General features: G+C 55.3%; 2 protein-coding genes and 1 pseudogene across 2 annotated transcripts; 2 read left to right on the plus strand and 1 right to left on the minus strand.

Annotated features, from left to right (window-relative positions):
- Positions 1-3488: 3488 nt before the first annotated feature.
- Positions 3489-4028, plus strand: LOC103304845 (protein MEMO1-like; annotated as a pseudogene).
- A 3279-nt stretch (positions 4029-7307) lies between these two features.
- LGALS7 (galectin 7) lies at positions 7308-9661 on the minus strand. Its single transcript, XM_054710637.1, has 4 exons — positions 9577-9661; positions 9088-9176; positions 8108-8309; positions 7308-7480 (listed from the first exon to the last, which is right to left on the minus strand). The coding sequence occupies exons 1-4, from the start codon at positions 9589-9591 to the stop codon at positions 7367-7369; spliced, it is 420 nt and encodes a 139-aa protein (XP_054566612.1). The 5' UTR covers positions 9592-9661; the 3' UTR covers positions 7308-7366.
- Positions 9662-13529: 3868 nt separating this feature from the next.
- Positions 13530-15961, plus strand: LOC103304844 (galectin-7-like). The gene is made up of 4 exons (XM_008161631.3): positions 13530-13698; positions 14094-14182; positions 14966-15167; positions 15789-15961. The coding sequence occupies exons 1-4, from the start codon at positions 13684-13686 to the stop codon at positions 15891-15893; spliced, it is 411 nt and encodes a 136-aa protein (XP_008159853.2). The 5' UTR covers positions 13530-13683; the 3' UTR covers positions 15894-15961.
- The last annotated feature ends 7525 nt before the right edge of the window (positions 15962-23486 follow it).

The following is a 23486-nucleotide window of genomic DNA, read 5'->3' on the forward strand; positions in this document are numbered from 1 at the left end:
TCCCCATCTCCTCGGGTGACTGGCACTTGAATGAATCCTCTTTCTTTCTCACCAGCATTTGGTTTGCGGTGCTGGCAGCGGAGCCAGGCTCCGGTTACACGGGCCCACATCCGCCTTCCCGGGCCAAGGTGAGCAAAGGCGTGGATGTTGCTCTGCGAGCCCAGCACCCCCTGCTCTTTTCCTGGAATCACCCCCCTGCCCCCCCCCCCCCATTATGTTTTCAGGATCCACCTTATTCTCAGGCCATGCCGCTCTGGCAGGGCTGGCTTCTCGCCCCAACTCCAGGGGAGGGCGGCTGACCCAGACCAGCAGGGGGAGCGCAGTTCCTGCCACACCCCTCACCCCCCCATTCAGGCCTGGAGGCGGACTGGGCTTCTCTTTCAGGGGGCCAGCCTGGTGGGAGGGGAGCAGGGAGTGGCGGGGAGACCCTGCCTGAGAAGGAGGACGGCCAGGGCTGAGCAGAGGGAGAGAGAGCAGATGCCCACGAACAGAGCCCTCAGCAGGAGGCGCTCGCGATCGGACTTTTACAGGAACGGAGCCGGCAGGGCCCGGGTCCCAGCTCCCTGGGTTACAGTGCCGTCCTGCCGTCCTCTCCGGCGAGGGGAGTGGGTTCCACTCCGGTCAGGGCACATACAAGCCTGAGCCAATGAACGCATAGATGATGGAACAACAGATCGATATTCCTCTCCCTAAAAGTCAATAAGCAAAGCCCTGGCTGGTGCGGCTCAGTGCTGGGAGCGCACTAGTCAGGGGGAAAGGCCGTACCTGGGTTGCAGGTTCGATCCCCGGCCCAGTGTGTGCCATGTGGGAGGCAACCAATTGATGTGTCTATCTCACACCTCTCCCTCTCGCTCTCTCTCCCTCCCATCCTCCCACCCCCTCCCTCCTCCCTCCTCCCTTCCACTCTCTCTGGAAAAAAAAACTATGGAAAAAAATATCCTCGGGTGAGGATTTCTTTTTAAAAATCAATTTAAAAATATTAACATATAAATTCTGCTCTTTTCCCACTTTTATTTTAATTTCATTTCATTCTGCGCTATTTATTTTGTTTCCTCACTAGCAACCACAAGAAACCTTCCCAATTCACTGGCATGCATTCTGCGGCCGCGCACCAGCCTGGCGGGCCCTGTGGGTAAGGTCTGACCGCCGGGTGCCAGTTTTCTCCCTGTCCCTCCTGCCGCTTTACCTAACCGGCAACGTGCAGATGTTTGGCTTTACCAAGTTAAGGCTGCACTTGAGCCTCGAAAGGAAAAAAACCTGCCTGAAACGCTGTTATGAAAATGAAAACTCCTCTGTGACTCGGAGCAGGTATTCGTTACCCAGGGAACAGCAAACGCTTACTGTTACTGGTCCCCGTGGTGACTGCCCAGCACTTCACAGTGGGGGCTCATGTGACCCTCACAGGAACCTTGGGAGGCGCCTCAGTCAGGTTTTTTTTACTTCAAAATAAGATATGTGCAGTGTGCATAGGAATTTGTTCATAGTTTTTCATTTTTTTTTAAACTATAGTCCGGCCCTCCAACAGTCTGAAGGACTGTTTAAAAAGTTTGAGGATCCCTGGGTTAGAGCATCCGCCGGATAAAACAAGATTATGGGCTCGATTCTGGTCAAGAATCAACCAATGAATGCATAAGTGGAACAAAATTGATGTCTCTCTTTCTTTTCCTCCCCCTCTTCCTCTCTCTCTCTAAAAAAAGTCCTATATAATAAAGAGGTAATATGCAAATTGACCGTCACTCCAACACACAAGATGGCCGCCCCCATGTGGTCAAAGATGGCCACCCCCATGTGGACACAAGATGGCTGCCACAAGATGGCTGGCAGGGCAGGGCAGTTGTGGTTGATCAGGCCAGCAGGGGTGGGCAGTTGGGAGGGACCAGGCCTACAGGGGAGGGCAGTTAGGGGTGACCAGGCCTGCAGGGAGGACAGTTGGGAGGGGACCCAGGCCTGCAGGGGAGGGCAGTTAGGGGCGACCAGGCCAGCAGGGGAGGGCAGTTAGTGGTGACCAGGCCTACAGGGGAGGGCAGTTGGGAGTAACCAGGCCTGCAGGGGAGGGAAGTTAGGGGCAACCAGGCTGGCAAGGGAGGGCAGTTAGGGGTGACCAGGCCGGCAGGGGAGGGCAGTTAGGGGCAATCAGGCCAGCAGGTCGCCAAAACCGGTTTGGCTCAGTGGATAGAGCGTCGGCCTGCGGACTGAAAGGTCTCAGGTTCGATTCCGGTCAAGGGCATGTACCTTGGTTGCGGGCACATCCCCAGTGGGGGGCGTGCAGGAGGCAGCTGATCGATGTTTCTCTCTCATCGATGTTTCTAACTCCCTCTCCCTCTCCCTTCCTCTCTGTAAAAAATCAATAAAAAATATATTAAAAAAAAAAGCCAGCAGGTTAGCAGTTAGGCGTTGATCAGGCTGGCAGGGGAGTGGTTAGGGGGTGATCAGGCTGGCAGGCAGAGGCGGTTAGGGGCATTCAGGCAGGCAGGCAGGCGAGCAGTTGGGAGTCAGCAGTCCTGTTTTGTGAGAGGGATGTCCGACTGCCCGTTTAGGCCCGATCCCACCATGATCGGGCCTAAACGGGCAGTCAGACATCCCTCGAGGGGTCCCAGATTGGAGAAGGTGCAGGTTGGGCTGAGGAACACCCCCCCATGCACAAATTTCATGCACCGGGCCTCTAGTAATAAAATAAAATAAATCAATAAATAAAGATCTAGCCTTGGCCAGTGTGCCTCAGTTGGTTGAGCATCCTCCAGTACACTGAAAGGTTGCTGATTTGATTCCCAGTCAAGTCACATGTCCAGGTTGTGGGTTTGGTTCCTGGTCAGGTTCCATACAGGAGGCCACTGGTTGATGTTTCCCTCCCCGCCTCCCTCTCTCCAAAAATCAATTTTTAAAACATGAAGTTTGTCTTCCATTAAAATCTATATATATAAAAGCCTAAGCGACCATCGCAACTGAACAAATGACCGAACAGGCTGCATGGGGCAACCTGGCCAGCAGGGGAGTTAGTGAGGGACAACCAAATGACCGAGCAGCAGGCTGCATGGGCAACCAGGCCGGCGGGGGGTGTGTGTGACCAGGTCAGTGGGGGGACAGTTGGGGGTGACCAGGCTGGCAGGGGGGCAGTAAGGGGCAACCAGGCCGGCGGGGGCGGGGGGGGCAGTTAGTGGCAACCAGGCCAGCAGGGGAGGGCAGTTAGGGGTGACCAGGCCAGCAGGGTGGCGCAGTCAGGTGTGATCAGGCAGGTAGGCAGGTGAGCAGTTAGGAGCCAGTGGTCCTGGATTGTGAGAGGGATGTCCGACTGCCAGTTTGGGCCTGATCTCCAGGATCGGGCCCAAACCAGCAGTCGGAAATCCCCCAAGGTGTCCCGGATTTGAGAGGATGCAGAGGCTGGGCTAAGGGGACAACCCCCCCCCCCTCCCCGTGCACAAATTTTGTGCACCGGGCCTTTAGTATATATTTTTTATGGGGATCTATGGAAGACAGGAATGTTTGAATGCATGTCTCTGCAGGCTAAAGCCATGAAAAGCTATAAGGATGCGTTTACCATTATTTCTATCCTGGTTGGAGCTCTGAGTGAGTCAAAAGGACGGAACTTGGAAACTCTTCAGTAAATATCTAGCGGATCCTGGTAATCTCTTTGTGGTTTCTTCTGATTTCTGCCATTTGAGTCAAAGTTTCCATTACAGTTACTTTGATGAATCCCAGAAGGAGACTTATAGAGTCATTGAACATCTACATAAAATGGATATGAATATAATAAACAATTAGACCCCGTACCTTTTAGCAATTACTTGAAGAAATACCATAAAACTATATGCTGCAGACATCCCATTGGGGTGCTATTGAAGGTGATCACAGAGCTCCAAAAAAATGGAATGAAGATGAGGTTTTTCTTTTGAATTATGCCAGTCCAGTCAGTGTGGAAACTGGCAAGACGGTTCGGTGGTTATGCTGCTGGAGCACTCACAGTCCCTGCAGCTCTGGTTCCTCAGGGATGCCACCTGCACATACTGGTACTGTTCCAGGTCTCAGACTAACCCTTTCCCAGATTCTGGTCCTGGTTTGGAGGATTCTGAAACCTCAAACCAATAGAACTTTCTTCTTTTCTAATAGTCCTTCCTTAATTTCAACTCATTAAAAAATACTTTAATAGTTTCGGGCAAGGGAAGGAAGGCTGGCATGGAATATTTTTATTTTTAAAAAATGGCAATGTGCCCAGCTGGTGTGGCTCAGCAGTTGAGTGTCGACCCAGAGACCAAAAGGTAGCCAATTTGATTCCAAGTCAGGATACATCCCCAGGTTGTGGGCTCCATCCGCAGTAGGGATGCGTGTAGGAGACAGCCAATCGATGATGTTCCTCTCTCATTGATGTTTCTATCTCTCTATCTCTCTCCCTCTAAAAATTAATAAAAACATGTTTTTAAAAAGTGTTGAATGCAAAAAAAAAAAGTGTTGAATGCAAACTGTAATAGAAAATAAAGTAATTTTTAAAAAATCAATTTAAAAACATATTTTAAAAATGGCAATGTAATGCCCTAACCGGTTTGGCTCAGCGGATAGAGCATCGGCCTTTGGACTGAAAGGTCCCAGGTTCGATTCCGGTCAAGGGCATGTACCTTGATTGCCGGCACATACCCAGTAGGGAGTGTGCAGGAGGCAGCTGATCGATGTTTCTCTCTCATTGATGTTTCTAACTCTCTATCCCTCTCTCTCTCTGTAAAAAAATCAATAAAGCCGAAACCGGTTTGGCTCAGTGGATAGAGCGTCGGCCTGCGGACTCAAGGGTCCCAGGTTCGATTCCGGTCAAGGGCATGTACCTTGGTTGCGGGCACATCCCCAGTGGGGGGTGTGCAAGAGGCAGCTGATCGATGTTTCTCTCTCATTGATGTTTCTAACTCTCTATTCCTCTCTCTTCCTCGCTGTAAAAAATCAATAAAATATATTTTTTAAAAAATCAATAAAAAATATTTTTTAAAAAAATGGCAATGTAATGGCCCAGTTGTGGCAGTTTTTTTTAAAAATAACCTGTATTTACCATACCCTGAATTTGCATTCTGCGACTTATGCCTGTATATTCTGCTTTCAAAATAGTTTTGCAAATTGTACAAAAACTCAAAAGGTGGGAGCTTTTTAATAATGAAATTGCATTTATAAATTATTTGTATCCTACCTAATAAAATAGTAATATGCAAATTGACCGCACCTTTGCTACGCTCAAGCCATGCCCACCAGCCAATCAGGGCGAGTATGCAAATTACCCAACTAAGATGGCAGTTAATTTGCATACACTGAGGGAGGGAGGAGTGAAGACTGAAGACAACTTAGAAGGAAGAGGGAGGAAAAGCAGAAAGCAAGGTGGCTGCCAGAGGGAAAGCCCCGGCAGGGCCGGGCAGCGGGGAGGAGTGGGGCAGGCGGCAGCGTGCGGGTGCAGGCTCGGCAGCCGCAATGGCGGCGACAGCAGCAGCGGCAGCGGCAGCGCACGTGGCCACAGCGGCCACTTGCAGGATTCTTCCTGCAAATGGGCTACTAGTTAAAATATAATAAATCTGGGGGGGGGGAGGGCATGTGTGGGTGTGGGGTGGGGGGGGTAATAGTAAGATATGTACACATATAATACCTCAATAAAAATATTTAAAAAAAATAAAATAAAATATAATAAATCTCCAGTTATAGTCAATTACTACCATGTTGTGCAACAGATACCTTCTATTTTAGTTGCTAATAAAGGGTTACACAACTCAAAAGAAAGAAAATAATATTCTGCACTATATGCACAGTAAAACAGCGGTGAAAAACAGGAAATTAACACATAGGTCACTACCTAATCACTATCTGAAATTTGTACCATGTGGATGTTATTTTTACAAATTTATTTCAAAGTTCAAACACTACATGACACAGACAAACTAAAAATTAATCCACTTAACTATGATTCCTGAGTACCAGTGAATGCCAGACTTTCCAGGTTTCCTACTGAACGAGGGGGACCCCTCATTCCAACTGCCCCCCCAGAAACATATTCAGAAGGGAGGGCGATACAGGTGGAGGCTCGCAAAGTTCGGGTCCTGTAAGGGCTCCAACCGCCGGCTTGGGGCCCCACAGGATTTTGCCCTCCTCCGCAGGGAAACCCGGGTAAAACGGGCTCCTGCAGATGGCTAAGAGGGCCCTGGCCGGTTTGCTCAGTGGGTAGAGCCTCAGCCTGCGGACTGAAGGGTCCCGGTTCCATTCCGGTCAGGGCGCACGCCCGGGTTGCGGGCTCTGTTCCCGGTAGAGGACCCGGCAGCCAATCAATGATTCTCTGTTATCATTGATGTCTCTATCTCTCTCTCACTCTCCCTTTCTCTCTGAAATTAATAAAAATAAAAATAAACAAACCAAAAGATTGTAATGTCCGTAGCCGCCAAGGGGGAATGACAAGTCGCCAGCTTCCCAAGGCGCCAAGCCCGAGCTACGGCGGGGCTCCCAGATCCCCCGCCCTCGGTGCCCGGCTGGCACAGCCACGGGCCGGTTCCATCCACAGCCGGTCGGACAGCCTCCTGGAGGTTGAGGGGCCCAGGGCGCTGGCGTGGTCCCGGCTACCCCCATCCTAAAGGCCATGTGGTGGTTATGCAACGACCCCCCCACTCCTCCCCCGCCTCCCCCCACACACACCAGATAATCACCCCCTTGGGGGTCCGGGGAGAGCTGAGCGAAGGCTGCCCTTCCCCTTCAGACCCACGTGGGAGAACCGAGGGGGAGAAGTGTGGGCGGGGCCCCCCCCCCCCCCCCCCCCGGGACCCGGGAGCTCGGCCTATGGCGTCCCCGCCCCCTCCGGCGGGCACCTGCCACTTCGGAGCGCGTCTTCCCCGGGGCGCTCGCGGGTGGGGGATTGTCCCGATTGGAGGCCAGCGACGCCCCATCTGCCTCCCGCCCCGCCACGCCCCAACGCCTCCGGGCACCAAGAGGCCGGGGAAGCACCGAGGTGGGGTCCAGAGGGTAGGAGCGGGGCTGATAGTGTCATGTACCGTCTCCCCGGTCCGGGTATTCAGGGACCAAGCGTGAGGTTTTACAAAGTGCGGCTGCCAGGCCCGCACACCCGCCCCTGCAGATCGCGACCCTCCCCCGGCGATCAGAGGGCACCTCCCTCCGGGACCCAACCCAGATCCGCCCCGCCTCCGCCTGCGCCCCCGCCCTCCCTGCACCTCCGCCCTCCCTGCACCTCGGCCCCCGCCCTCCCTGCACCCCCGCCCCCGCCGCGGCGCCGCTGTGCGCCCCCAGCCCGCGTGCTCCCCACAGAACCGCTCCCCGCCCCGCGAAGGAAACGCAGACACACGCGGTGCGGGCGCCCGGACGCGGGGCTCAGACTTTATTGCCGCCCAGGTCCCTCCGCCGGGGCTCAGAAGACCTTCACCGACTCCAGCTGCAGGTCCCCGCCCACCTCCAGCAGCCGCACGCGCGCCGGCGGGATGCGGTAGCGGAAGTGGTGGATCTCCGCGTCGCCCACCACCGCCTGCGGGACGAGGGGGGCGTCACTCAGGGGCCCGGGCCGCCGCGGCTTCCCGGCTCCCTCCCGCGCCTGGCGACCTCGGCACCCACGGAGCCCGCGGCCCAGGACCCCGAGGGGAGGGGGCGGCTGTTCCTTCTCCCCCCTGGTCCTGAGGAGGCCCCGAGGGGGCGGTGGGCACCGGGTGCTCTGTGAGTGTTGGCGGGGGGGCGTGGTGAGCACGGACCGGCGCCCACCGCCTCGCCCCGGACGCGCAGATGGAAAGGGGCGAGCGGCTGGGCGGTGGAGGGGCTGCAGCGACCGCTCCCTCCGGACGTGCGCCTGTGCCCGGCCTCCCGGCCTCCCTGCCCGGGCACCCCTCCCGACCTCAGTGCGGTGAACAGGGAGTGGGGCGGGCGGAAGCCGGCCGGCCTCTCCGGAGGACACCCGCGCTCTGGGCACCACGTGCTCGCTCGCTTTGCCCGTGTCCCTGCACCTACCTGTCCCGCTGGCACCACGGGAGGGACAGGCTCTGCGGACACCCGCCCAGCTCTGTGCACGCCTTTGCGGCCCCCTCCACCACGGGCCTGGCTGGCCTCCCCCGCCCACAGGAGGGATGTGGGTCCCGGCGCCCACCCCGCGGCAGGGACGCACCTTGAAACCCTCCTCCGTGGCGATGAGGAGCACGTCGAAGGGCTGCCCGCGCTGGAAGGGAAGGCCGTGGCCGCGCTCCTCCTGGCCCCAGCCCCCGCGCTCCTTGGTGTTGAAGACCACCGTGGACTCGTCCATCCGGGGGTTGAAATGCAGCGCCGCCTCGGCGCCCTCCTCCTCGCCGCACAGCAGGTTCACGTGAAACCTGGGGAAGTGCGGGGGGGGGGGGGGGAGGGGGGGGGGGAGTGGCCAGGAGTAGATGTCAGGAGCCAGGAAGCACCCAGACCAAGGCCAAGGGCCAATGAGTTCAGACTCACCATTGAACAGACCCAGGTTTACAGGGACCTGAGTCTGTCACACCCACAGAAGGGGGCGCTGGGGACTGGTGCAGGGAGCCCAGAGGCCAGGCAGGCGGGACCCCACTGCACACACGTCACCAGCAAGGACTGCTAGGCTGTGGCCTGCGCTGCCCTCATTCCCGCAGAGTCTGGGGGTTGGCAAGGAGTCCTGATGCTGATGGCCAGGGTGCTCACGACTCCCAGCATGCCCCAGTTCCCAGAGGGCTGGCAAGGCTACCAGGGACCCAATAGTCGCAGGTCCCAGGAAGCCTGAAGGTCCCAGACCCAGGAAGACATACATTGATTGCATAGGCTCTCAGATGCCCAGGACGCGCCAAATCACAGGACATACTTCCAGAGTTCCTAGTGACTCCGTTTGGGAGTCGGAGAACTGTAGGTAGGAAGCCTGAAATGGTCTTGGAACCCACAGATTCTTAGGGACCCAGCTCCCAAATCAGGGGACGCATTTGTGGGAACACCAGCTTCCAAAAGGTTGGCAATGGCCTGGGGATTCCAAACCCTGGTGGGCAAAGGTGGCTCTGGGGCCCTCACCTCTGGGCTGTAAGAAGTCAGAGTCAGCTGGGCTGAGACCTCCACGCACCCCCACCCCTTACCTCTGCAAACCGGGTCACACTGGACTCTCACCTGCGAGCCTTGTCGGGGACAACACCACGGATTCTCATCACGGTGCCCACTCTGACACCCTCGGGCAGCGAGGTCTTGTGTGGCACGTTCTGCAAGAGTCCGAGTGGGAGGGGATGAGCGGACCAGGGGACCAAGGGCTGAGACAGATGGGTCACCCCAGGTAGAAAGCCACCAGGACCCAGACCAGCACAGTCAGAGAGGAGAAAGGCACAGAGAGAAGCAGAGAGTCAGACACAGGGCCAGAGCTGTTAAGGGAAGCACTGAGGATGAACAGAAAGGTGCTGAGGCAGAGAAGCCAAGGGCACATGGGAGCATCGGGATGGGGCTGGGTGGGTCCACGCAAAAGGCAGCCCCCGGACACTTCACAGCACAGCCGACCACCCACTTTCTCGTCTGAGACAGGAGACTTCAGCCAGGCCCCAGCCCCTCCCCAGGCAGCTGCAGCCTTGGGTCCCAGGCCCCCCAACCCTCAGACCCTAGGACACTCACAGAGCTCCCTGCCATGGCTGGGACGGTGGGACAAGCAATGGTGGTGTCAGGGATGGCTGCTGGGACCTTAAGTTGAAAGCAGGTGTGGCTGGGCCTGATGACTCACCCCGTCTTTCCAAATCCACCACCCACACCTGGCACAGACCCTGGCCCTGGGGCTAGGGTGGCCCAGCACCCTCTTCCTGGGGCCTCTCACCCTTCCCTCCATCCAGGCCCATTTCCAGCCTTCATAGCCCAACACTCTAGAGAAATCCAGGCTAGGACGGACGGGGTGGGGTGGGGGTGGGGGGCAGAATGGTGGCTCTGAAGTTGAGGAATAGGAAGGGTGATAGGGGACCTAGGCAGAAACCCCTCCTACAACCCAGCAGCCCTCCTGTCTTCACCCCCACAGGGGAGGGAAGAGGCTGCTCCAGAATGGAGGATGGAAACTTTGGGTGGAGACAACCAGACTCAGCACCTGGCCCACACCTCCCCCACTCTCCCCAGGCCTCCCAGGTCCTCCCCGCTCCTCCTCACCACACAGGAGTCACCCAGGTGCTGGGGGAGCAAGTGCCTTGGGGACAGAGGATGGGCAACTGCACTTAGGTGGAGGCACCCAGCTCCCCGGTTGGTGGTGGAGAAGGCGCAGGCTTAGTGGGGGGTTATAGGGGGGTGGGGGGGGTGGGGGGGGCGGGGGCAGCCTCTCAGCCAAGGCCTCTGGGCGGGAAGGGCCCTGCCTGAGCCGGAGTCCAGGGCTGTGCCACGGGCAGGTCATCAGACTTTGAACATCGAGGACAGTGGGGTGTGAGGCTGAGCACCAACTGCTGGGGTGGCATGTCTGGCCCCAGCCTCCTGCTACTGCATCCCAATGACACGTCTCCTCCCAGCTGCCTCCTGTGGATGCAGCTTCTTCACAGGCTGCCAGCCTGCAGGTCCCAGCTTGACTCTGGTCGGGCCAGAGGAATCCAGTCTGCTATCAGCTTGGTTTCTGGTTTATTCCTGATAGCTCAGAGGTGCGCACCCTTGATGATTCTTATTCATTTGTGGAGATTACCTTCACATCAGTGCTGGAAATACATTTTCCAGAGCATGGTTTTTCAGTTTAAATAAGCAGCGAATGGACTTATTTCCCAGTACTGTATTCTCAAGCTCTACCTCACACCCATAAGTCGTGCGGACTTACAGAATACTTCACCGAGTTTTGTCAAATACAAAGGAGACCTGGGCAGCCACCACCCCAACCCAGTTTCTTCCAGTCCCCGAAACAGCAGCCCCTCCACCTGCCCCGGACACCATGGCCCTGCTCAGCACCCCACAGCCCCCAGGCTCATTCGTCAGGAAATCAGGGAGAGCGGCGGCCAGCAGGCTGTTTGCTGGCTTTGCAGCTTCTTGTGGAAAGAATTCTGCTACTTGCACCCACGGTGGTTGTAGGAGCTGGAATCCCACGCTCCGTCAGCGTCAGCTTCTTGGAGACTCGGGCTGTTTTTGTGCACAGGAAGATCATGCAGGGCCTGCTTTGGTTTTGCAAATGAATTTTAAAATTTAAAAAAACCCCAACGTTCTAAAATCTCACGTTTTTCTTAATGAGGAACCCTTAAGTTCTATCTATAAATATAGGAAGTTGTACCAATGCCAAGTAACCCTTTTCTGTCGTGTTTTATTGCTTGATAAACTTATTTTGTTATACTCTCTTACATAGGGTATTTTAGGCTGCATGGGAATTTTGCTTTAGATTAAATCTGAAGTATTTCCATTGTCCAAAAGTCTCCAAGTCATAATGAATTCTTGTAATTTCCATGCTGTGATTGTGAATACCTGTTGCTCCTCCTCTTCTCCTTTCCTGCCTCTGCTGGACTGTTGGGTCCTACAGCCTGTAGGTGGGTGAGCAAGAGCTGCCTCCTTAGGGGGCGGAGGCCATGGGGCCTGAGTGGGCTGAGGGGTCACCTTCTCCCTGGGGGCTGCATCCAGCTGGGGTGTCAGAGGAGCAGGTGAGGAGCAGGCTGACCCTCAGGGTGTGGGGTTGGGGAATAAGGGGGGAAGCAGGAGAGGGGGTGCCCAGCTCTGAGCAGGGAAGAGGTGTCTGTTCAGGGGTGGGACCCACTGAGAGGTGCTTCACCCAGCAAGGCCAGGAGGGGGTCCCCCGGGGAAGAACCACTGTGTGGGTGTCAGGATCGCAGACCACTCATTGGAGGGGGTACAGATAGGGAAAAGGGGAAAGACCATGAATATGTGACCTTGGAGTGGAATCAGAGGAATGCTTCTGAGCTAATGGCTTCATGAATTGGTCTTTCCTTGGAGGTGGGGCCAATGTCTTTTTTAAATAAAGTTTTTATTGTGCTAAAATGTAAGTAACGGAATATTCACCTTGTAACCATTTTTGAATGGGCTAAGGTTCGCTCTGTGTGACTTAAGTACTTTCATATTGTTCTGCACCCGTCCCACCAGGCATCTCCAGCTGGCTCACCTCCCCCAGCTCGGCTCTGCACCCACTAAACATGGCTCCCCACCCGTCCCAGGCCGTGGCAGACACAGTTTTGCTTTCTGTGCTTTCTGTACTCCAGGGACCGGGTACGGATAGAACCACACAGTAAATGCTCTGCTGGGACTGGTGAGGTATTTACAGAGCAGGCCCTGCATGATCTTCCTGTGCACAAAAACAGCCCGAGTCTCCAAGAAGCTGACGCTGACGGAGCGTGGGATTCCAGCTCCTACAACCACCGTGGGTGCAAGTAGCAGAATTCTTTCCACAAGAAGCTGCAAAGCCAGCAAACAGCCTGCTGGCCGCCGCTCTCCCTGATTTCCTGACGAATGAGCCTGGGGGCTGTGGGGTGCTGAGCAGGGCCATGGTGTCCGGGGCAGGTGGAGGGGCTGCTGTTTCGGGGACTGGAAGAAACTGGGTTGGGGTGGTGGCTGCCCAGGTCTCCTTTGTATTTGACAAAACTCGGTGAAGTATTCTGTGAAGCCCGCACGACTTATGGGTGTGAGGTAGAGCTTGAGAATACAGTACTGGGAAATAAGTCCATTCGCTGCTTATTTAAACTGAAAAACCATGCTCTGGAAAATGTATTTCCAGCACTGATGTGAAGATAATCTCCACAAATGAATAAGAATCATCAAGGGTGCGCACCTCTGAGCTATCAGGAATAAACCAGAAACCAAGCTGATAGCAGACTGAATTTTTCTGGCCCGACACCAGAGTCAAGCTGGGACCTGCAGGCTGGCAGCCTGTGAAGAAGCTGCATCCACAGGAGGCAGCTGGGAGGAGACGTGTCATTGGGATGCAGTAGCAGGAGGCTGGGACCAGACATGCCACCTCATGTGTAAGAGCCACAGAGTCCATCACTGGGACTCTCTCCACCCTGAGCAGTTGGTGCTCAGCCTCACACTCCACTGTCCTCGATGTTCAAAGTCTGATGACCTGCCCGTGGCACAGCCCTGGACTCCGGCTCAGGCAGGGCCCTTCCCGCCCAGAGGCCTTGGCTGAGAGGCTGCCCCCCCCCCAACCCCCCACTAAGCCTGCGCCTTCTCCACCACCAACCGGGGAGCTGGGCGCCTCCACCTAAGTGCAGTTGCCCATCCTCTGTCCCCAAGGCACTTGCTCCCCAGCACCTGGGGTGACTCCTGTGTGGTGGTGGGGGGGGGGGGGGGGGGCGGGGAGGCCTGGGGAGAGTGGGGGAGGTGTGGGCCAGGTGCTGAGTCTGGTTGTCTCCACCCAAAGTTTCCATCCTCCATTCTGGAGCAGCCTCTTCCCTCCCCTGTGGGGGTGAAGACAGGAGGGCTGCTGGGTTGTAGGAGGGGTTTCTGCCTAGGTCCCCTATCACCCTTCCTATTCCTAGACTTCAGAGCCACCTTTCCGCACTCCCCCACCCCACCCCGCCCGTCCTAGCCTGGATTTCTCTAGAGTGTTGGGCTATGGAGGCTGGAAATGGGCCTGGATGGAGGGAAGAGTGAGAGGCCCCAGGAAGAGGGTGCTGGGCCACCCTAGCCCCAGGGCCAGGGTCTGTGCCAGGTGTGGGTGGTGGATTTGGAAAGACGGGGTGAGTCATCAGGCCCAGCCACACCTGCTTTCAACTTAAGGTCCCAGCAGCCATCCCTGACACCACCATTGCCTGTCCCACCGTCCCAGCCATGGCAGGGAGCTCTGTGAGTGTCCTAGGGTCTGAGGGTTGGGGCGCCTTGGACCCAAGGTTGCAGCGCCTAGGGGAGGGGCTGGGGCCTGGCTGAAGTCTCCTGTCTCAGACGAGAAAGTGGGTGGTCGGCTGTGCTGTGAACTGTCCGGGGGCTGCCTTTTGCGTGGACCCACCCAGCCCCATCCCGATGCTCCCATGTGCCCTTGGCTTCTTTGCCTCCTTTCTATTCATCCTCAGTGCTTCCCTTAACAGCTCTGGCCCTGTGTCTGACTCTCTGCTTCTCTCTGTGCCTTTCTCCTCTCTGATTGTGCTGGTCTGGGTCCTGGTGGCTTTCTACCTGGGGTGACCCATCTGTCTCAGCCCTTGGTCCCCTGGTCCGCTCATCCCCTCCCACTCGGACTCTTGCAGAACGTGCCACACAAGACCTCGCTGCCCGAGGGTGTCAGAGTGGGCACCGTGATGAGAATCCGTGGTGTTGTCCCCGACAAGGCTCGCAGGTGAGAGTCCAGTGTGACCCGGTTTGCAGAGGTAAGGGGTGGGGGTGCGTGGAGGTCTCAGCCCAGCTGACTCTGACTTCTTACAGCCCAGAGGTGAGGGCCCCAGAGCCACCTTTGCCCACCAGGGTTTGGAATCCCCAGGCCATTGCCAACATTTTGGAAGCTGGTGTTCCCACAGATGTGTCCCCTGGTTTGGGAGCTGGGTCCCTAAGAATCATCTGTGGGTTCCAAGACCATTTCAGGCTTCCTACCTACAGTTCTCGGACTCCCAAACGGAGTCACTAGGAACTCTGGAAGTATGTCCTGTGATTTGGCGCGTCCTGGGCATCTGAGAGCCTAAGCAATCAATGTATGTCTTCCTGGGTCTGGGACCTTCAGGCTTCCTGGGACCTGGGGTGCCTGTGACTATTGGGTCCCTGGCAGCCTTGCCAGCCCTCTGGGAACTGGGGCATGCTGGGAGTCGTGAGCACCCTGGCCATCAGCATCAGGACTCCTTGCCAACCCCCAGACTCTGCGGGAATGAGGGCAGCGCAGGCCACAACCTAGCAGTCCTTGCTGGTGAGGTGTGTACAGTGGGGTCCGGCCTGCCTGGCCTCTGGGCTCCCTGCACCAGTCCCCAGCGCCTCCCTCTGTGGGTGTGACAGACTCAGGTCCCTGTAAACCTGGGTCTGTTCAATGGTGAGTCTGAACTCATTGGCCCTTGGCCTTGGTCTGGGTGCTTCCTGGCTCCTGACATCTACTCCTGGCCACTCCCCGCCCCCATCTCCCCCCCCACTTCCCCAGGTTTCACGTGAACCTGCTGTGCGGCGAGGAGGAGGGCGCTGAGGCGGCGCTGCATTTCAACCCCCGGATGGACGAGTCCACGGTGGTCTTCAACACCAAGGAGCGCGGGGGCTGGGGCCAGGAGGAGCGCGGCCACGGCCTTCCCTTCCAGCGCGGGCAGCCCTTCGACGTGCTCCTCATCGCCACGGAGGAGGGTTTCAAGGTGCGTCCCTGCCGCGGGGTGGGCGCCGGGACCCACATCCCTCCTGTGGGCGGGGGAGGCCAGCCAGGCCCGTGGTGGAGGGGGCAGCAAAGGCGTGCACAGAGCTGGGCGGTGTCCGCAGTGCCTGTCCCTCCCGTGGTGCCAGCAGGACAGGTAGGTGCAGGGACACGGGCAAAGCGAGCGAGCACGTGGTGCCCAGAGCGCGGGGGTCCTCCGGAGAGGCTGGCCGGCTTCCGCCCGCCCCACTCCCTGGTCACCGCACTGAGGTCGGGAGGGGTGCCCGGGCAGGGAGGCCGGGAGGCCGGGCACAGGCGCACGTCCGGAGGGAGCGGTCGCTGCAGCCCCTCCACTGCCCAGCCGCTCGCCCCTTTCCATCTGCGCGTCCGGGGCGAGGCGGTGGGCGCCGGTCCGTGCTCACCACGCCCCCCCGCCAACACTCACAGAGCACCCGGTGCCCACCGCCCCCTCGGGGCCTCCTCAGGACCAGGGGGGAGAAGGAACCATCCCCCCTCGGGGTCCTGGGCCGCGGGCTCCGTGGGTGCCGAGGTCGCCAGGCGCGGGAGGGAGCCGGGAAGCCCGCGGCGGCCCGGGCCCCTGAGTGACGCCCCCCTCGTCCCGCAGGCGGTGGTGGGCGACGCGGAGATCCACCACTTCCGCTACCGCATCCCGCCGGCGCGCGTGCGGCTGCTGGAGGTGGGCGGGGACCTGCAGCTGGAGTCGGTGTAGGTCTTCTGAGCCCCGGCGGAGGGACCTGGGCGGCAATAAAGTCTGAGCCCCGCGTCCGGGCGCCCGCACCGCGTGTGTCTGCGTTTCCTTCGCGGGGCGGGGAGCGGTTCTGTGGGGAGCACGCGGCCTGGGGGCGCACAGCGGCGCCGCGGCGGGGGCGGGGGCGGGGGGTGCAGGGAGGGCGGGGGCGGGCGGGGGCGGATCCGGGTTGGATCCCCGAGGGAAGTGCCCTCTGATCGCCGGGGGAGGGTCGCGATCTGCAGGGGCGGGTGTGCGGGCCTGGCAGCCGCACTTTGCGGAGCAGAAGGTGGCCGCTGTGACCGGTGGAGTTTGGGGGGACGCAAGCCTTCCCTGGGTGCCCCCTCTACGGATCTGAGGGCGCTGCCCCTCTGCAGACAGGGGCAGAGACCCCCCGGGCCTGGTCCGGCGGAGACCCCAGCTCTGGGAGATGGAGCGTGCACTCTCTGGCCCCCTTCCCTGCCCTCTGGCCCCCACCTCTCCGTGCTCCCCTGGGCTCCGGTGCCTAGAGACGGGCGGGCGGGGCCGACGGGCGGGCGGGGCCGGGCTGGGGAGCGGATGGGGCGTCGCCGGCCTCCCATCTGCCCGCCCCCCCCCCCCCCCCAGGCTGACGGGTACGGAACGACGGCAGGTGCCCGGCTAGGGGGCGGGACGCGAAGGGCAGGGTCCTGGGTCCCCGCGGGGTGGCGGGCCCCACGCCCATACTCTCCCCTCGGCTCCCCCAGGTGGTTCTGGGCGGGAAGGGGAGCGTGCGCTCAAGGGCCGCAGCCCAGCTCACCCCGCCGGCCCAGGGGGTGATTATCTAGTGTCCGGGGGTCCTCGAGTCACCACCCAAGGGCCTGGGAGCCGGGGGCGGGTAGCGAGCGCCCTGAGCCGGCGCCCTCCGCGAGGCCTGTGCACGGGGCCCCGCGCGGCGGTCGGTCCGGGGCTCGGAAACGTGCGTGTTCCTCGGGCTGCGCGCCAGGGACCGCTCACCCGGCACCCCTCTCCCTCTCGGGGGCCGCTGCCCGCGCCGCCTCTGGCTTCTCTTCTTTCCTTTTTTTTTTTTTTTTTTTTTTTTTTAGCGGAAGCAGAGTGAATTGAGAGAAGCCCGGCCTGGAAAGGGGGCAGCCCGGGTCCGGGAGAGTGAAAAGTAGGTCCGGTCCAGAGCTTCGGCCCGTCACCGTCGCTGTAGCGAGTTGAAGCCGGTTCGTCCGGGCGCAGAGCCCCACGCGGGCCCTAAGCCACGTGGGCGCGGGCCTGTGCTCCCGACCGGAACCTCAGGACCCCGTGGCGCCCGGGGGGGGGGGGGGGGGGGGGGGGCTGGCCGTCTGGTTTCTGACTCACCCTGAGCCCGAGGCTGGGTGGTGGGAAGACCTGGCCCGGCTGCAGGACCTGACCCTCCTCAGAACCGGTTTTTTCTGTCCCGTGGGCTGACGGCACCCACCCCGTGCGCGGCCCTGGAGAGTACCTCTCTGGACGGGCCGAGGAATGAGGTGGTTAACCTAAAAATAAAAAAATTAAAAAAGGTGAAAACGAAAGGCAATAAACGCTTGAGATCACAGAATGGCAGCTGGGGCCATAGATCTGCTAAGAAACCCAAATGGAGTCCTGGTTTTAGGGTGAAGGCAAGGGGCTTTTATGAGAAAAAGGAAAGGGAATGATTACATGAACGGAAGAAAGGCATTTCCATGGTGCTAGCTAAGTTACTCCTCAGCTACCCACCCATGGTAGTTACTGATCATAAAGAAAGCCCATGCGATCAGGTGTCTGCCTTCCAAGTGAGTGTTTGTAAGACAATGTGGGTTTGGCCTAGGCCGAAGGTTATTCTGCCCTGTTCAAACATTTCAAAGGTCCAGGCAGTAAGACGGCAAGGCAGTTCCACAAGATTTTTTATTTGTGAAGTATTATAAACACATTTTTAATTTTTGTAAAGCCATTTGTACATACAATACGAATTTCAAAAGTGTGCGGCATAAAGTACAGTTATCGGCACAACTGATAGAGGTGGCTGCAGTCCTCGGATTCACTGGTAATGACTCATCCTATTGATTTCCTGATTTTCACCATTGCCTTACGGTAGACACGAGGGAGAATGTTCTTATTTGTAAAAAAGATACACTATAATCCCTGGTCCGGGTAAGACCGTGCGCCCCTGGATCCGGGTGAGGCTGGGTCCCGGGTCCGGGTGAGGCCGCGCCCCTGGGTCCAGGAGAGGCCATGCGCCCCTGGGTCCGGGTGAGGCCACACGCACCGGGGTCCGGGTGAGGCCATGTGCCCCTGGCCTGGATGATGCTGGGTCCCAGGTCCGGGTGAGGCCGCGCGCCCCTGAGTCCGGGCGAGACCAAACCAGAGGGAGTCGGACCTGCATTACCACCATTTGTCCACCATCCAGAGCTGAAAAGTCAGTGCTGACACGTACACATAAGGAACTGGTGGACATTGAAATTGTGTCTCAAAGGAACTGTTGGTCCAGAAAGAAACTCACTACAGACTGATTCATTTGCCTGTCAGCATAACTATTATTGCTCGTCTCACATTCGGTTCTTATAAGTATATTTCTAGTAACACATAATCTCACTCATCTAGGGGAAATGATGAACAACATAGACTGATGAACAAGAACAGAACCAGAAACAAGGAGGCATCGATAGGACTGTCGGGCCTCAGAGGGAGGGTAGGAGAGGGTGGGGGTAAGGGGGAGAGATCAACCAAAGGACTGTGTGCATGCATACGAGCCTAACCAATGGTTAAGGACAACAGGGGGGTGGGGGCATCTGAGGGGAGGGGTGGGGGATGAGAATGGGGGGATGAGGACAAATATGTGACACCTTAATCAATAAAGAAATTTAAAAAAAAAATAAATAAAATAAAATAAAATAAATACACTATAAAACCTTTGAAGATTATCAGAAAGCCTGTTCATCTTATTCTCAATGGATGTAGGGGGGAAATGTGGGTTTTTGTTAATCCTCACTGGAGGATATTTTTTCCATTGATTTTGAAAAAGAGAGGGAGGGAGAGAGAGAGAGAGAGAGAGAGCGAGCACGCAAGAAATGTTGATTGGTTGCCTCCTGCATGGGCCTACACCCTGGAAGGGGATTGAACCTGCAACCCAGGCAAGTGCTCTTGACGGGAATCGAACCTGAGGCCCTTCAGTGCGCAGGCCAACACTCTAACCACTGACCCACACTGGCCAGGGTAGGAAAAAAAATGTTTGTACTACCATTACAGCATTTTTATTTCAAAATAAATTTTAAAATAATATTATATATATGCAAAAGAAAGTCCTCCTTTATGAGAGTAAACTACTGCTACCTATGTCTTCATTTCTTGTGTATCTTTCAAAAAAATCTTCTGTAAACACACCCGTATGCAGTTTCTTTGCCCTCATTGCATAAGTGGTAGCATCCTCCACCCACTGACCTCATTTATGTCACTTAGCAAATATGGATCCGACTTCAATCACTTTGCTGGCTGCCCCGTGTTCCATCGCAAGGAGGAACAGCACGAATGTGGTGCTGTCACAGCAGCCACTACAACCAGACTGTGCTTCAGTGGGTGTCCTGGGACCTACGTCCGCCTATAGCTTTTGCCTTTTTATAACCTCCTTTCTGATTATAAGATGTATGTATGCTTAGTCGAGAATTTTTAATAACAAAATTAAAATCAGCCCCAATTTCACGATCCAGGTAATAGTCACTCTTAGTATGTGTGTGTTTCCTTCTAGCCTTTTTTTCTATAATAGTTCATATACACTATACATTTGGGGAGAAACTGAAATATATACAAGATGGGACAACAGCAGGTTTACAGCCAAAACCGGTTTGGCTCAGTGGATAGAGTGTCGGCCTGCAGACTGAAAGGTCCCAGGTTCGATTCTGGTCAAGGGCATGTACCTTGGTTGCGAGCACATCCCCGGTGGGGGGTGTGCAGGAGGCAGCTGATGGATGTTTCTCTCTCATCGATGTTTCTAGCTCTCTATCTCTCTCCCTTCCTCTCTGTAAAAAATCAATAAATATATATATTTTTAAAAAGTAGGTTTACAGTTGTTTGTATAGAAAATAATACAATAATCCTACCCAATAAAATAGTAATATGCAAATTGACCGCACCTTTGCTATGCATGAACCACGCCCACCAGCCAAAGCCACGCCCACCAGCCAATCAGGGCAAAGTATGCAAATTACCAAACAAATATGGCGGTTATTTTGCATATGCTGAGGGAGGGAGGAGTGAAGACTGAAGACAACTTAGAAGAAAGAGGGAGGAAAAGCAGAAAGCAAGGTGGCTGCCAGAGGGAAAGCCCAGGAGGGGCGAGGCGGAGCGGAGTGGGGCGGAGCGGGCGGCAGTGCTCGGTGCAAGCACAGCGTCTCCAACAGCAGCGACAGCGGCCGCTTGCAGGATTCTTTCTGCAAATGGGCTACTAGTTAATAAATAATAATACAAGAATAAACTCTGATTTGCATATTCAGAACTATAAACCTACTTTTGCCCCACCCTGTATATATTTTGCAAATATATATGTGCAAATATATACATCTATATTTCCATATATGAATACATACATAGATATACCAATAGCTAACATTTCCTGAGTCCTACTATGTTAGTCACTGTGCTAATCATTCTTTCAATCCTTAACATGATTCTCTGAGGTAGATATTCTTATTATTCCTATTTTGCAAAGGAGGCATCTGACGCATGAGATGAAGGGACCTGTTCAGGGTCACACAGCACATAGACGGCGGAGCAGGGACCAGAGCCTCGTGAATGTGATCCAGAGCTGAGGGTGTAAACCCTTAAGAGATCAAGGGGTGTTTGTTTTTAATTGATTTTTAGAAAGGGAGGAAAGGGGAGAGAGAGAAACACCGATATGAGAGATATACATGGGTCAGTTGCCTCCCATACATGCTCCAATGGGGATGAACTCGCAACCCAGGCATGTGCCCTGATGGGGAATCGCACCCACAACCTTGCAGTACAGGGAGGACACTCCAACAAACTGACCACACCGGCCAGGGCTGTTTTTGGTTTCTTTCTTTTTTTAAAATATATCTTTATAGCCGAAACCGGTTTGGCTCAGTGGACTAAAGGGTCCCAGGTTCGGTTCCGGTCAAGGGCATGCACATTGGTTGCGGGCACATCCCCGGTGGGTGGGGTGTGGGAGGCAGCAGCTTTCTCTCTCATCGATGTTTCTAGCTCTCTATCCCTCTCCCTTCCTCTCTGTAAAAAAAAAAAAAAAAATCAATAAAATATATTAAAAAAATAAATATAAAAATATATATCTTTATGATTTCAAAGAGGAAGGGAGAGGGAGAGAGAGATAGAAACATCCATGATGAGAGAGAATCATTGATCAGCTACCTCCTGCATGCCCCCTACTAGGGATTGAGCCCACAACCCAGGCATGTGCCCTGACCAGAATCAAACCCATGACTCTTCAGTCCACAGGCCGACACTCTATCCACTGAGCCAAACTGGCGAGGGCGGGTTTTGTTAATATGAACTTCACTGAGGTGTCATATACGTACAATAAATTCCACCCTTTACAGTCCATGAATTTTGATAAATCCATACGGTGTGTGCCCAGCATCACTGTCAGGGAGGACATTTCCATCAGCCCTGCCATCTTTACCATCATTATTCTGAACTCTCTATCAGATAAATTTCTTATTTCCATTTCATTTATCTCTTCTTCTGGAGAAACCCCTTGCTCTTTCATTTGAGTGCTGTATTTTTGTCTCCCCATTTTGTCTGCCTGTTTGGGTTTGTGACTATTAGGTAGATCTGTTACATCTCTCAATCTCTAGGGCAGAACAGTGTCGAACGCTGTTGGGCCTGGAGACTAATGGTTATTCTCAGTCTCTTTTTTTAAATATATTTTATTGATTTTTTTACAGAGAGGGATAGAGAATTAGAAACATTGATGAGAGAGAAACATTGATCAGCTGCCTCCTGCACACCCCCTACTGGGTACACGCCCTTGAACCTGGGACCCTTCAGTCTGCATGCCGAGCCTCTATCCACGGAGCCAAACCGGTTAGGGCTATTCTCACTGTCTTAAAGGGCCTCAGAAACGCCACACTGTGTGGCCAGAAGTTTTCCAATAGGTTGGGCCAACTGTTTTCCCCCGCCCTCCGGCAAAAACCACCTGGATAGCAGAGGTCTGCCTGAGAAAGATGGCCTCCACGGTATGAGGGAATGACTCAGCACAGGAAATCAGGGGGGTGGCGAGTGGGTCTGCCTTCTGAGATCTAACCCCAGAGCCCCCAGCCCTGGCTTCTGTTCACACAGCTCCAGTCCACTCTGCCCTCCCTCTGCCAGAGCACAAGGTGAGTGGCTGCACACAAAATTTTGTGCTTTGGCCCTTTAAGAGGATGCCTGCATTTCCAGCCATCTCTCCCTGGCAGACAGCATCCCTGCTGCTTTTCACAGCCAGATGTTATGTGGGCACCTTTGTCAGTTCAGGTGCTCTCCGCTTGGGGGCCCAGCTTGGGGATTAGACACCAGAGTTCTCAGTGGCAGCCCCCCCGCAGCTGAGACATCTCTCCGGAACTTCAGCCGCTGTCTGTGGGAGGCTGGCCAGCCCTCTCATGCCTCTCACATTCCTACCAGTCTCTATGCAGTCTCCACATTCAGTCCTTGTTTATCAGGGTTCTCTCCAGCTGGACTTCAGTTCTTTATTCAGGGTGGTTTCTTTGTATTTTAGCTGTAATTCCAGTTTGGTTCTGGGAGCATGTCTGTGTCGTATCTACTTAATCCACTGCCATTTTTAATCTCCAAACACAGTTATTTTTTTGGGGATCAGATAAGAGGTCTGTAAATTTTCTGGATATATTCCTTTGTCAAATATAAGTATTGTGAATATTTTTTCTTCATCTGTGGTCAGCCTTTTCATTATCTTAACAGTCTGTTTCCCAGAGTAGAAGCTTTTAATTGTGATGAAGTGCATTTTATCAAAATTATCTATTATGGCTTGTGCTTTTGTGTCCCATTGAAGAAATCTTGTTCTGGCTGGGTAGCTCAGTTGGTTAGAACATCATACTGATATGCCAAGGTTTTGGGTTTGATCCCCAGTCAGGGCACACACAAGAATCAGCCAATGATGCCCTGGCCGGTTTGGCTCAGTGGATAGAGCCTCGGCCTGCGGACTGAAGGGTCCCGGGTTTGATTCCAGGTCAAGTGCACATTCCCGCAGGCTCAATCCCCAGTAGGGGGCGTGCAGGAGACAGCCAATCAATGATTCCCTCTCATCACTGATGTTTCTATCTCTCCCTCTCCCTTCCTCTCTGAAATCAATAAAAATATATTTTAAAAATAAAATAAAAATATGTTTTTTTAAAAAAGAATCAACCAATGATGCATAAATAAGTGGAACAACAAATTGATCTCCCTAAGTAAATAAATAAAATACATTTATTAAAATCACAGAAGGTAAGCCCTGGCTGGTTTGGCTCAGTGGATAGATCATTGGCCTGTGGACTGAAGGGTCCCTGGTTCGATTCTGGCCAAGGGCACATGCCCGGGTTGCGGGTTCGGTCCCCAGTGGGGGGCGTGCAGGAGGTAGCCAGTCAATGATTCTCTCTCATCATT

Source organism: Eptesicus fuscus, chromosome 21, assembly GCF_027574615.1.
Source record: "Eptesicus fuscus isolate TK198812 chromosome 21, DD_ASM_mEF_20220401, whole genome shotgun sequence".
NCBI lineage: Eukaryota > Metazoa > Chordata > Mammalia > Chiroptera > Vespertilionidae > Eptesicus > Eptesicus fuscus.

What these genes read in the sequence shown, in the direction of transcription:
- LGALS7 (XM_054710637.1), bottom strand. An exon ending in GTCCCCGACAAGGCTCGCAG is followed by an intron (nt 8,310 to 9,087) that starts GTGAGAGTCCAG and finishes GCACTTCCCCAG; the next exon opens with GTTTCACGTGAACCTGCTGT. An exon ending in CCACGGAGGAGGGTTTCAAG is followed by an intron (nt 7,481 to 8,107) that starts GTGCGTCCCTGC and finishes CTCGTCCCGCAG; the next exon opens with GCGGTGGTGGGCGACGCGGA.
- LOC103304844 (XM_008161631.3), top strand. An exon ending in GTCCCCGACAAGGCTCGCAG is followed by an intron (nt 14,183 to 14,965) that starts GTGAGAGTCCAG and finishes CCACTTCCCCAG; the next exon opens with GTTTCACGTGAACCTGCTGT. An exon ending in CCACGGAGGAGGGTTTCAAG is followed by an intron (nt 15,168 to 15,788) that starts GTGCGTCCCTGC and finishes CTCGTCCCGCAG; the next exon opens with GCGGTGGTGGGCGACGCGGA.